Source organism: Gobio gobio (genome assembly GCF_949357685.1).
Source record: "Gobio gobio genome assembly, chromosome: 1".
In the NCBI taxonomy this organism is placed as follows: Eukaryota; Metazoa; Chordata; class Actinopteri; order Cypriniformes; family Gobionidae; genus Gobio; species Gobio gobio.
In genome coordinates, this window is record NC_137097.1 from 31,332,339 (window position 1) to 31,347,856 (window position 15,518).

General features: G+C 40.1%; 1 protein-coding gene across 1 annotated transcript in view; it reads right to left on the reverse strand.

The window, feature by feature from the left end:
• The window catches only part of LOC307125781 (uncharacterized protein), a 238,644-nt gene that overhangs the window by 204,672 nt on the left and 18,454 nt on the right, over positions 1-15,518 (reverse strand). Inside the window, exon 2 of the mRNA XM_079815890.1 lies at positions 1,712-3,715. Within this exon, the coding sequence (XP_079672016.1) occupies positions 1,712-3,660 (1,949 nt within the window). The 5' untranslated portion in view covers positions 3,661-3,715. The remainder of the gene's footprint in view (positions 1-1,711; positions 3,716-15,518) is intronic.

Below are 15,518 nucleotides of genomic sequence, written 5' to 3' on the forward strand. Positions count from 1 at the left end.
TACTCACGCTCTCTCTCTCTCTCACACACACACACACTCCGTACTCAGTCTCACACGCGCACACACACACACTCCGTACTCACTCTCTCTCACACACACACACACACACACACACACACACACACACACATGTTTGTTTTTGTGAAATGTGAGGACATTCCATAGGCGTAATGGTTTTTATACCGTACAAACCGTATTTTCTATCCCCTTACACTGCCCCTAAACCTAGCCCTCACAGGAGACTGTGCAGTTCACTTTCTGTGAAAAAAAACTTGTTCTGTATGATTTATAAGCATTTTGAAAAGTGAGGACATGGGGAACGTCCTCATATTTCACCCTCTTTTTGTAATACCTGTGTCATACCCATGTCATTATACACATTTGTGTCCTGATATTTCACAAAAACATGCCCACACACACACACACTCCATACTCACTCTCTCTCTCTCTCACACACACACACACACACACACACACACACACACTCACACACTCACTCACACACTCACTCACACACTCACTCACACACTCACTCACACACTCACTCACACACTCACTCACACACTCACTCACACACACACTCACTCTCTCACACACTCACTCTCTCACACACTCACTCTCTCACACACTCACTCTCTCACACACTCACTCTCTCACACACACACACACACACACACACACACACACACACACTCACTCTCTCACACACACTCACACTCCGTACTCACTCTCTCTCACACACACACACACTCACACTCCGTACTCACTCTCTCACACACTCACTCGCATACACACACAGACACACGCGCAATGCACACACACACACACACACACACACACACACACAATGTACACACACACACACACACACACACACACACTGAACCTTATTGCCATTTTTCTTTCTATTTTCTTACTTTTTCCTTTTTTATTCCTTAAATCCAAATTGGGCTGTGATCAAAGCAGCTCAATGTGAAACTGTCTAAATAATCCACAGATTTTGTTCTCCTTGTTTTGGAAATTTTAGTAGTAACTGTTGATTTACAGCCTGTAGGTACATAAATGATGACAACACATTTTGGGTAATATTTAATCCATGTGTGTATATTTACCATTTCAAATTTAAAAGTCTATTTAAAGTTTGGAACAAACATCATTCAGTATTTAGAGGAGGAGGAGCAACGGAGGCAATTCCCTCATGTCCTGCAGCTTGGGGATAAAGTCAACTGCTCACTAGGCTTCATCATTGTGGGGGAGTGGCACTAGAGCAAGACATGCTTTTACAAGCTGTAGATACATGCTTTAAATTATTTGATGTTTTAGATATTGACTATCCCAAATCTGCTGACTTGCAGTTTTAGGGAGCCCAGGCACAGATTTTCCAATAATAGAAAAGAAAAATAAATGTAGTGCAGTAAATTAAGTGCAGCAACCATTTAAGTTTGGATATGTAACTTTCCAGTCTATGTTCAAAAACAAGGGTGCCAGTAAGAGGCTAATGACACTAATTAGTTATCTGGATTACAAGACTATTATCTATAGATAAGATATATTCAATTTGGATACATATTTTATATAGCCTTCTTATCCTTTATTTTAACAACTATTTGTGCAAACACATGCACACTTGTATTTGTCTATATGTGTGTTATTGCCATGAAGCAATATAATGTCTTGTCTAGGGTGCCAACAGAAACATCATGATACTCACACAGGGTCAGAGGTCAGAGCAGCTCCATCACTGAGATTACTCTTACTCTTCACGGACACACAGCTGAATCCTGAAGATGGTCCATCACTGAACTCAGGGGGCAGATCAATGGACGCGTTACTCTTCATGGACACACAGCTGAATCCTGAAGATGGTCCTTCACTGAACACAGGGGGCAGATTCATGGACGCGTTACTCTTCATGGACACACAGCTGAATCCTGAAGATGGTCCTTCACTGAACTCAGGGGGCAGATTCATGGACGCGTTACTCTTCATGGACACACAGCTGAATCCTGAAGATGGTCCTTCACTGAACTCAGGGGGCAGATTCATGGACGCGTTACTCTTCATGGACACACAGCTGAATCCTGAAGATGGTCCATCACTGAACTCAGGGGGCAGATCAATGGACGCGTTACTCTTCATGGACACACAGCTGAATCCTGAAGATGGTCCTTCACTGAACACAGGGGGCAGATTCATGGACGCGTTACTCTTCATGGACACACAGCTGAATCCTGAAGATGGTCCTTCACTGAACTCAGGGGGCAGATTCATGGACGCGTTACTCTTCATGGACACACAGCTGAATCCTGAAGATGGTCCTTCACTGAACTCAGGGGGCAGATTCATGGACGCGTTACTCTTCATGGACACACAGCTGAATCCTGAAGATGGTCCTTCACTGAACTCAGGGGGCAGATTCATGGACGCGTTACTCTTCATGGACACACAGCTGAATCCTGAAGATGGTCCATCACTGAACTCAGGGGGCAGATCAATGGACGCGTTACTCTTCATGGACACACAGCTGAATCCTGAAGATGGTCCTTCACTGAACTCAGGGGGCAGATTCATGGACGCGTTACTCTTCATGGACACACAGCTGAATCCTGAAGATGGTCCTTCACTGAACACAGGGGGCAGATTCATGGACGCGTTACTCTTCATGGACACACAGCTGAATCCTGAAGATGGTCCTTCACTGAACTCAGGGGGCAGATGCATGGAGTTGTTACTCTTCACGGACACACAGCTGAATCCTGAAGATGGTCCATCACTGAACTCAGGGGGCAGATTCATGGACGCGTTACTCTTCATGGACACACAGCTGAATCCTGAAGATGGTCCTTCACTGAACTCAGGGGGCAGATGCATGGAGTTGTTACTCTTCATGGACACACAGCTGAATCCTGAAGATGGTCCTTCACTGAACTCAGGGGGCAGATTCATGGACGCGTTACTCTTCATGGACACACAGCTGAATCCTGAAGATGGTCCTTCACTGAACACAGGGGGCAGATTCATGGACGCGTTACTCTTCATGGACACACAGCTGAATCCTGAAGATGGTCCTTCACTGAACTCAGGGGGCAGATGCATGGAGTTGTTACTCTTCATGGACACACAGCTGAATCCTGAAGATGGTCCATCACTGAACTCAGGGGGCAGATTCATGGACGCGTTACTCTTCATGGACACACAGCTGAATCCTGAAGATGGTCCATCACTGAACTCAGGGGGCAGATCAATGGACGCGTTACTCTTCATGGACACACAGCTGAATCCTGAAGATGGTCCTTCACTGAACACAGGGGGCAGATTCATGGACGCGTTACTCTTCATGGACACACAGCTGAATCCTGAAGATGGTCCTTCACTGAACTCAGGGGGCAGATGCATGGAGTTGTTACTCTTCATAGACACACAGCTGAATCCTGAAGATGGTCCATCACTGAACAGAGGGGGCTGAAACATGGAGTTGTTACTCTTCATGGACACACAGCTGGAGACTGGAGATGCTGCTCTCTGAGTGTGAACAGACGCCTCCTCCTCTCTCTCCTCACACACACTCATTTTACAGGTACGGTTCTCCTCCTCTCTCTCCTCACACACACTCATTTTACAGGTACGGTTCTCCTCCTCTCTCTCCTCACACACACTCATTTTACAGGAAGTTTGCTCCTTCTCTTCCTCCTTGATGTGAGACTTGATTTCAGGCCTGTATGTGGACACAGAAAACATGCACAATACACAACTGAATTTTGACACACAGTTTATTTAAATGGCATTTAATTCACTTTAACTCAACAGTGATAGTTTTTCTCCAGTTACTGTAAATTATGTTGGTTTGTAGAGCAACATGTCGGCCACACTTTCGCAGGTCGTTCAAACACTGGATTCACCTCCCCACTGGGCAAAGTTATGTCCAAAAGACGTCTTTTCAATGTCTTTGCCCCTAGAGGCGTACGTTGAAAAGACGTCCACTGAGGAGCCAGAATGAAAGTTTTTATGACGTCTGTTTTTGACGTGTTCTGCACGTCCGATATAGACGTTCATGGAACCTCAAGGTTAAAAACTAGTAATGTGCTCATTGTGGACATATTTTCCATTTGTAATTGCAAAGCAACTCACAGACAGTGTGTGTTTGTCCAGAAATCATAAAAATAAAAGAAACTTTGCTCACACCTTTAGACACTTTAGACAACTTAGCATCTGTAATTCACACATCTTTGGATCGTGAGAGAATCGTGGGATTCAATCCAGGATCTTCTTGCTGTGAGGAGACAGTGTTTCCCACTGAGACACTGGTGCTGCCCTTAATCACAGACATAAGACACACTTTGACTATTTCTGTCAGACGTCTACAGAAGCTCTAACTGAGAATTAACAGAGGTTTAGATGTTGATGTTTTTGTTTAATTTGAAGTCACCATTGTGGTGGGAAGCGTTTGCTTTAGTTGGGCTCTTGGTCCCCGTAATTGTGTTTGTCTTATTTTGGCAGCTGTAACTGTGTGTGTGTGAAACACAATAGTTGTGGCTGAGAAAGCAAAGATAAAATGACATCAGGTGTTGTCAGCTCCTTGTTGATGACTAAATCATCAGAAAGCAAACATCTGATGTTGTGTTTTAAGTTTTGTGTGCTTGTTTGGAACAATAGTCATTTGTTTAAAGCTACTATAACCTTGTGAATCTACTGTATTGGCACCAATAGCATTAAAATGATCATTTATCCTGAAGGATGATAAAACAGTATGTGCAAACAACGTTTTGAGCAAATATTTCACATATTCACACACAGACATCAAGATTATGCCTATGCTTCACAACAACGGTGACAATCAAGTTTGAGTTTAGTACTATGAAGCTACCCAGCATGCATTGCAGCATGAAGCTTTTTATTTTGATTGTCACTGTTGGTGTGAATCATATGCAAAATCTTGATGTCTGTGTGTGACTATGTGAAATATTTTCTCAAAACAATGTGCACATTCTGTTTTATCATCTTTCAGGATAAGTGATTATTTTATTGCTATTGGTGCCGATACAGTGGATTCACAAAGTTATTGAGCCTATTAACAAATCATTATTTGCCAAACAAGAACACAAAACTCAAAAGCACAACATCAGATTCTAGACTTCTGATGATTTAGTCATCAACAAGGAGCTGACAACACCTGAAGTCACGTTATCTTTGCTTTCTCAGCCATAACTATTGTGTTTCTCACACACAGTTACAACATCCAAAGAAAAGCTAACACAAAAACAGGGACCAAGAGCCCAACTAAAGCAAACGCTTCCCACCACAATGGTGACTCAAATGAAACATAAATATTAGGGATGGGCATTTCAAGCAAAAATGATATTCGAAGATCGCTGGGAATTATTCGATTTTTATTCGAAAATCGCAACTCCTCCCCCGCATGCACGCATGTACGCATGTATAGGTTACACACATAAACAGAGAGAGAGAGAGAGAGAGAGAGAGAGAGAGAGAGAGAGAGAGAGAGAGAGAGAGAGAGAGAGAGGGAGAGAGACCATTCACACTCTCAATCTGTATGATAACAAACTGTTTAATTCATTAGGGAATAGGCTATATCAACTCAAGCCATATTATTGTAACATGCTGAAACATATGACTGTAATGTGACATCGCCCCAAGTTACCTGATAAATGCCACAAGTCTACAGCGTGCGCGTGAGACGTTATTCTTCTGTTGTCTCAGGCCGTTTTTACTTTGGCATTTTAGTTCGGAATGGGGCACGGTTAGCATGAAAAATTGCTAATGTGAAAGCTTACCTACAGAGCTTGGTGTGCACTGAGGTACCGAACCCGAGAACACACAACCGGAGTTCGGTTGCTCTCGGAGCTGAGCCGTGATTCACGTGAATGTGCAAACAGCACTCGGGTGCGCACTTGTTGTGGAAGAAAGTAACCAGCGCATGCGTTTTAGCTGAATACAATGTCATTAGTTCAATAACATACACGTAAGAGATGATAGTGTTGATGATTTAGCTGAGATACGATCGCGAGAGCGAGCCTGCAGTGTATTCGCGCATAGAGTGCAATCAGGGCAGCAAATGAATGGCAATTCACCGTCTCCTCAAAAGAGTCTGTTTGCAAGCAGCAAAGCCGCTTTCAAGCGACACACATACGGTAAACCCAAGTGTCGTTTACTCAGCTGCACATAATAGCACCAAATTAATTGAAAAAAGCCCAATATATTGACCCGCGTTCTGTTTTCTATCACGCCCGTGCATGTTTGTGATGACGTAAGATGAACGCAAACGCACCAGGGTTCAAGTTGAGTGTGAAACCAGACCAACACTGCGGAGGCGGAGGGAACAATCAGACTCGGACCGCAGCAAACGTGTCCAGTATAAAACACCCTGAGAGCCGACTGGCAGCTTTTAGGAGCGTTATTGGCAGCGCCTCTGGTTACATGAACGCGTCAGCACCACATCAGCACCGACAACATGGGGATTTTTTTTGGACGATAATCGCACATACTATCCGATATTCTATAATTAAATAACTAATCGAATATTCGAAAATCGCGACCCATCCCCAATAAATATCAACATCTAAACCTCTGTTAATTCTCAGTAAGAGCTTCTGTAGACGTCTGACAGAAATAGTCAAAGTGTCTCTTATGTCTGTGATTAAGGGCAGCACCAGTGTCTCAGTGGGAAACACTGTCCCCAGCAAACATTGGTCCGACGGCAACGTCGTGTCCCTGGCCAAAAAATAGTCGCGGTAGGACGGCATAAATCGGTAAAAGTATGTAACACAGAACATTTCTTAAAAATGCACTCAGATACATTTGTACATGTCTACAGTTCTCTCCGGTTGCATGTATAATAGTTACTTTGACTTTTAGCTACGTGTAGTTCAATATATACCCTGTTGTGAATCTGTCGTGAGAGGACGTCACTATTGTGACGTCTTTTACACGTGCATTTATAGTCCATCATGACCCTCTATGAAATCATTGTGAAATATGCAGAAGCTGCTTACATCTTTCATGTTTAATACTGCAATAATTAATTTAAGTGCCCCAAGTCGTTTTTAAGAGGTTTTGAATAGACGTCCACTGACGTCCCGTACACGTCTAGTCAAGACCCATAAAAAAAACCTTTATGAAATACAAGATTTAGCCTATATTTAATTTATTTTTAATATAGGCTAAAATATATTTAATCACAAAGTGCTCTGTGTGGTTAAGTGATTGTGAATGTGAACCCACTGCATTTGGGTCATTATTTCAACCTGTTTTATGTATTCATTGTTATTATTTTTATGGAATGTATGCATATACATATGTAAAACAGTAATATATCCTTTCACCATTAAAGGGTTAGTTCACCCAAAAATGAAAATTCTGTCATTAATTACTCACCCTTATGTCGTTCGAGACCCGTAAGACCTCCGTTCATATTCGGAACACAAATGAAGATATTTTTGTTGAAAGCTGATGGCTGAGAAAGGCTTCAGTTAGGCCTCCATTGGCATTCAGTACACTTATACTCCCAAGACCGATAAAAGGCACTTAAAATGTCATTACAAAGTCCATCTCACCACAGTGACTCTACAATAATCTTACGATGCGACGACAATAGTTTTTGTGCGCAAAAAAAAATCAAAATAACACCTTTATCCAGCTTGTTATTGCCTTCCGCGTGTGCCTCCACTACGCATGCGCGAGAATATGACGTAGCGCCGGGGCTCGGGATTCCATGAAATGCACACTCTAACCCCATTTTGAGAACTACGCCGAGACCTAAAGCACGATCAATGTAGAATCCAACAGCTGAGATACGCGCGTCTTCCTCTGATTGTAAACAAATCGCTTCTGGGTCATGTGTCCGAACGCCGGATCTGCGTCATATTCTCGCGCATGCGTCGTGGAGGCACACACGGAAGGCAGTAACAAGTTGGAAAAAGGTGTTATTTTGATTTTTTTTGCGCACAAAAACTATTGTCGTCGCATCGTAAGATTATTGTAGAGTCACTGTGGTGAGATGGACTTTGTAACAATGTTTTGAGTGCCTTTTATCCGTCTTGGGAGTATAAGTGTACTGAATGCCAATGGAGGCCTTTCTCAGCCATCAGCTTTCAACAAAAATATCTTCATTTGTGTTCCGAATATGAACGGAGGTCTTACGGGTCTCGAACGACGTGAGGGTGAGTAATTAATGACAGAATTTTCATTTTTGGGTGAACTTACCCTTTAAGTCTGACTTGAACTGTGCTGCCAAGATGTAGTAACAAAAGATATTAATAAATCTAGTGATATTTCAAAATCCCGCGATATTTGCGTTCTCCCATTCCTTTCTACAACCACGAGGAGAAGAGGAGAAGAGGAGAAGAGGACTTGAGGAGAGAGTTTGATATATTATTAAAAATCTACTGTTGGGTAAGTACATTTTGTAGTATTTGATAAATTTACTTGAGTTTTACTTGTTTAACATGAAGGAACCGAGAGAAATGATGCCCACGTTGTCAACAGAGAATTACGTGGATAGAATTAGCTAGTAGGCTAAACATTACTTTCAACTTAAACACGTTTAATTATCCAGTACAAGTTATTACTGTAACCTATTAATGTAGCCTTTTGAGAGTTTCTTTCCGAAAGTAATGCTTCCATCCCCCACGAACACCCATTCAGAGCAGAACATCTTTTATAGAGTAAAATAAAATGTAATGCATGTTGATTACATTTTTCTAATGTTTAACTCATGATTCATTCATCTTGTTCCATGTTTTTTTTTTTTATTGAGCTGTGAGATAATTTTTTCAATACATTTTGAAAATAATTGCATGTCATTTACCTCAAATTTTTCCTGTTATTTTAAAAATAAATATATTCTCTTCCCTCAGATGCTGTGAATAGGTGGACTCTGAGATTGATGCAGCAATGGCAGAACACCTGAATCCCTCTCCAGGAAGAGCTGTTGGTGATGGTTACAAAAAATAACTACTTTAATGTGTTTAAGGGATAGTTCTCCCAAAAATGAAAACTGTCGTCATTTACTCACCCTCGTGTTTCAAACCTGTATACCTTTCTATGTTCTGCTGAACATAAAGATGTTTAACCCTTGTTTACAGAGATGTATAGTAACGAAGTAGAACTACTTCACTACTATACTTAGGTACTAAAAGGCAGTATCTGTACTTTACAAGAGTATTATTTTTTTCTCCTACTTCCACTTTTACTTCAGTACATATTTTCGATGAGTTTAATACTTTTACTCCGATAATTTTTTTTATGTGCTGCATCGTTACTTGTTACAATTATAAAAATGTTACGAATCATTCCATTCCAAACCCACATTACCACTGCCAGAACGGTAGATGAAGCTGGCACATCATTGAGCGAATCAAGCTATTAAGAAGACTGCGCGTGCTTCCGTTCTGCCTTTTGATCAGCTTAAAAGATGGACAAACCAAAAACACCACCTTCCACCCCTTCAACTTTAAGTGATCGTGGCTGTGAGAGAGAGCGCGAGAGAGAAAGAGAGAGAGAGAGAGCGCGAGAGCGAGAGAGAGAGCGCGAGAGAGAGCTCCGCGCGTGCGCGCATTCACTGTCTTGATCGTCTTGCGCTCAAATTGCTCTCTATTTGTCTACATAGTTAATGTGCACTATGAAGTAACATATACAAACAATGAACAGCTGTATTTTTATTAACTAAAGCCGCGTTTCCACCGCAGGAACTTTACCCCGGAACCAGGAACTTTGGGGGGGAACTCGGTGTGTTTCGACCGCAGGAACCAGGGTCTAAATGAAGTTCCGGGTAAATATTTCCCCCTCCAAACGGCCCTGCTTGCGAGGTGGGACTTTTGAAAGGTTCGCGAACTTTCGGGGGTGGGACTTGGGCGCTGAACATGCTGATTGGTTGAGCTCTCGCAGCTATTTTTTTTTTCCACCGCCATATTTACAAGTCTTTTGCGAGGTGAGTTCTGTGGGTTTTGCGTTCAGTAAATATTTTTTTTGCAACAATGGAGTTCAACAATAAATTCGACAGATGGACCGACGACGAGGTTCAGGCTTTATTGAGCATATATGCGGAGGAGGACATCCAGCGGGAACTGGAAACGGCGACCCGTTATGAAAAGGTATAACGTTACCTGAAGATATCGACTCGGTTCCAGTCACACTGGAAAACAGTGCAGAGAGAAATTGAAGAAATTAAGACAAGATTACAAGAAATTAAAGGATCATAACAACCGGAGCGGTTCCGACCGGCGTATCAACAAGTGGTATGACCGCCTGGACGCGTTGCTGGGACACAGACCGTCCTTTTCTGGCGCAGCGGTAACGAAAGACTCGGCTAGTGCGTTGTTGGAAACCATCCAGGAATCCGAGTGGGTTGAAGGTAAATATATCATCTTGGTATCATCTATTAAACTCGTTGCAGTGTTTAAACACGTTGCAGTAACTTTTTTCAACGTGCTTTTCCAGACATAACGAGTGGCCCTGATGAATCGCAGGCAACGGAGACCAGCGTGTTTTCCCCCGCGGTCACCAGTACGTTATAAAGCTGACAAAAATGTGTATATATTTAAAAACTGATGTGTAATCCTTAATGGTTTTGTTGTTTTTAATTGTAAACTTAAATTGCCCATGATAAAATTTGCACACTGGGCATTGTTCAAGCTGGGCAAACAATTGTTCATTATTTGTAGTGAAAACACTTTAAATAATTAATTGATGGTTTCTATTGTTTCATGGTTGCCTTGTGTATTAATTTCCATGTGTTTCTGTGCAAGTTTTCTACTTAGGGAAAAGGAAAAAGGACTGTGACTTTTTTGATGCACTGAGGGACATGGAGGAGCCGGGCCGTCCTGCAGCATGGACAAGAACAGCCTGACCAATATATTCAGCTGTTACTGGATAGCCAGGCCGAGGAGAGATGAGGAGGCAAGAGCTGGCATTCCACCAGGCAGAAGCGGAAGAAAGCAGACGGCAGCAGAGGGACTTTCAGACTGGGTTTCTGTCTGTTCTTGGACAGTTTGTCCAGTCGTTCAAGAAGTAGCCACAATGACCAGCCGCTTGAATGAAGCATTTGCTCTACCACACTTGTACTTTATATATTGTACGTGTTGGCACAGCTCTTGGAAAGGTTACTGAAAAATACACTTTTTTTTTTATATTGTTGTTTTCACATTTTATATTTTCATTTTATTGTTCTAGTAATTTATTTGTCTTTGCACACTTTTATTTTAATTTTGTAAGAACTAATCTGTCTAAAATAAAGTAAAATGTGTAAAATGTCACTGTGTCTTTAATTTCCACATTTTAACTATATAACCACATTCTAATTGTATTCATATAGTGTAGGAAGCAAATAAAAGGGCTGCTGCTCGCAAGTCTTTCTGAATATGCACATAAACATATCTAGAAAACCCAAATATTATATTTTTAAATGTATAACTATGTGAATGTAGTATAATAACTTATAACCACAACTTAAGTGAAGCCATAAGTGTGGTCCTGCTTCATTTCAAATTTGAGGAAGAAGTCTCTAAAATTATGCATTTAATGAAGCATATTGTAATACTAGTCATGTGAATTTTTTTTTTTGTGAATGTTAAGAGATGTTATTGTGATAAAAAATAAAATACTTGCAGTCTAGTACCTAATCTTTCAACTGCTTAATTCAGTCTATTGTTTTCATTCAATTAACTTTTCACACATCTGTCATGACTGAAACCTCATTATCCTTTTATAGAAAATGTTTTGTTTTGGAATTGAGCTATTACAACACATTCAGATTTTGGATTGCCCATCATCCCATTTTGCATTAAAATGGTCAAACCAGGTGAAAGTGCACGTTTAAATAAACAGTGTTGGTAATGTGTGTACATAATCAGCAAAAGCAGCGCTGCTTGCATCACCTACACTTGTTATTGTTGCAGACAGTATCGCGCAAAAGTGATTACTGTCCGTCGGTGACTGGGAGAAGCAGTCGCGCGCATTCCCACGTCACCGGACTAATTTGCCTAATCTCCCCGGTACTTTAGACCGCGGTGGAAACGCAGATTGTAGCAGGTCTGGGGGAGAAAAAGTTCCTGGGAAAAAAGTTCCTGGTACAAATAGTTCCGGGTAATTTCGGTGGAAACGCGGCTTAAGATTAACAAAGATTAATAAATACAGTAACAAATGTATTGATCATGGTTAGCTCATGTTAGTCATTAGTCTAATACAGTGGTTCTCAAATGGGGGTGCGTGTACCCCTGGGGGTACGTGAAGGCACTCCAGGGGGTACGTGAGATTTTAAAATATAGCCTACATGTATTTAAAAAGTAGCATCCATGAAAAAATCCTTTAAAAATAATTCTTTAATAAATATTTCAGGAAAATATAAGTATAAGTTCATAAAATTAATTTTATATTCAGTAGGCTATTCAATTTCATTATCCTAAAAACCCAGAGTCACCCCCATACCAGGATGGTTTGACCCAACCTCTCATATGCCGCCTGGCATCACCTGTCAATCACTTGGATCAACTATAGGGTGACCAGACGTTTCCCGGGGACAGTCCCGGTTTTTAATGTTCTGTCCCCGACTGGAGTTGTCCCCGGAAATGTCCCCGTTATACAGCTCGTTCCAAACAACCTGCAGATATATTGGAAAAAAAAGCGCCCAACCAACTTACAGCTGCTACGCTGACTCTACTTGGCCGCGCGTGCGCCGCTTCTACTTCATGAAGAACGTACCGAGTCGAGAGCAGACAGAGCGCCTTTATCATCAAATATCAAAAGAAACCTTGTTATTGCTTTCAAGGTAACATACTAACTATTCATTTTTAATTTAAAGTAATATTGTATGTGCTTTATAACAGAGCCTCAACAGGTGCGGGATTGTTTTGTCCCCAAAAGTTCTGCAGTCACAACACAGTGATTACCATATCTGAACTATAATTTAAATATAAAAACCCTAACCCCAAACAATTACACTTGCAACCAATACATGTGCAGAATACATATACTTTCTGCTTAAAATAATCCTAAAATGCTAAATAACAAGAATTATTTTCAAGCATTAACGTAACAAAACTTTTGATGTAAAAAAAAAAGTAATTTATATAGTATAAACTTAAATACAATTATAAAATGTTACAATATTTGTTGAATAGTTTTATTTATCATATTTATGTTTTATTTTTGTCATGTGTTTTTGTTAAGTCATGTTACAATATTGTTTTGAACTGCTTATTTACAATGGTTAGCTTACCATTAACTGTTTTCATTGTTTGTTTGTTTTTTGTGTTTTTTTTTTTATTGTATTAAATCCAGACCAAAAATCCTAATAATCAAACTAAATCATAATACTTATTAATGTTAATAATAATAATATACTAATATAATAGGACTCCACAACAACAACAAAAACATTCAAAAATGTTTTGTCCCTGTTTTTTAATTAAAATATAATAACAAATGATTTTAGTGATATTTTGACCACTCAAATAGAAAATGTCCCCGGTTTCCATTTCAGAAATATGGTCACTGTTTTCACTACATTAGTTTGAATAACTACATTTTAGTGATGAGAAATATTTGCAATAAATTTAGTCATGGATTATTATCATTTAAAATGTTCAAAATAGTTTTTTTTTTTTTTCAAATGTTTGAATTTTGTATGTTTATCTGTTCCAAAGTTTTAAGTCTTTTTTTTCCAACCAAAAATGCTTTGCGCTGGTTAGGGGGTACTTGGCTGAAAAAATATTTCACAGGGGGTACATCACAGAAAAAAGGTTGAGAACCACTGGTCTAATACATTAACTAATGTAATGTTAACAAATCAAACCATATTGTAAAGTGTTACAAACAAATCATTTACTCAGAACACCTCTTGAAATGAGAATATAAGTGTGCTTACCCCATTTTTTTTTTTAGTAAGAGTGGTTATAGTAAGATTTAATCTTAATGAACTACAGTATTTTCAGGTTATTTATATGACAATGTGTAGAAAAATTACCTACCAACATTGTGATTGTCCTTTAGCTTAATCATTTGAAATAATAAAAACAATATGATGTTCAAACTTTTGACTACTTTCTTTAAAAACTACATAACACAATGCTTGTACTTTTACTTTCAGAACTTGAGTAGTACATTTTAAAATAAACTACTTGCAATACTTAAGTACAAAAAATGTTGAATACTTTAGTACTTCTACTTAAGTGTGGTGCTTAAAGAGCACTTCAACTTCTACTCAAGTCACTTTTTTGATAAGGAACTTGTACTTTTACTCAAGTATGTGTCTCTAGTACTTTATACATCTCTGCTTGTTTAACCCTCTTCATTTGGGAATTACACTCAGGGTCTTTGGGGTCTCCACAGACCCCAGGCAACAAAATGTAATTTTGTAACAAAATTGTAATTTTACTCTGTTTATTAATGTTTTATGAGAATTTACAATAATTGTTAAATTTATATAAATTAATTAAAACACAAAATCAGTTTATGTAAAATTCACTTTATTTAAAAGACCCAAATTTCTAACTTTCATTCGTGGGGATAACATGGATAATTTGACATTGTTTAGTGTAAGATTTTTGCCCATCCTTTGGAAAATACAGTTTTATAATAATACAAAAAAAAAGACTTTTACCAGTAAATGGCTGCAAAGCTCCACTATTTGCTTACTATTTGACTGACTGAAAGACATTTTTCAAGTATTTTTCAGTTGGATTCATATCTAAATGTTATGAAATCACAATTAAAATTAATTAATTTTGTCAAAGTTTAGTATATTTTTTGTACTTAATTTTTTTTTCAACGTTACATTATGATTAGAATCAAACCAGAGTCTTTAGAAGTTATCATTTTATTTCAAACATCTGATTTTCTTATAATTATACAAATTGAATGTACACTTCAGTTACTAACTGTAACAGAACCGAAATTAACAGAAATTAACAGTTCCCATTCAGTCGGTCACGTTCGACGTACGTCGGACGTACCGACGAATTGGGATCACTTCTGGGAGCCCCTATCAGCTTCGAGCTATCTAGAACCGGCCAATGAACAATTGGCGTGCGAGATTTGCATCTCGCGCTCCGCCCCGCGCCGCGGGTATAAACAGGAAGCGAGAGCGAATGCACGCTGTCATTCACTTCGGAGCCACACGGCAGATGAAGACGACTCTCAAACGAAACCGCTTGAGTTTATCGCTGCTATCAGCAAGATTGTTCCTGAACCGGAGAATCCAGAGGAAACGGGTGTTGGAGATACGGCACATTTCAGCAGGGATCCGCGCTGACTCATCGCTGCCTCTGCAAGCAGAGAAAAACTGCTGTTTTAACAGCAACAGCAAAATCTGTTGGTCTGGTTGGGCGTTTTTCCTGTTGAGTACAGGCACGGGCTGCACACAATCCCGTGCGCTGTCGCGTTTCCCCCTGAGTGCTTCAGCACAGAGCGTTTCCTCACAAAAGAGTTCACGGGTGACGTGCCGTCCTTTTCAGGATGTCTTACCACCCGTGCGTTTCTGGATGCGGTCGTTCCCTGTCCCCTGC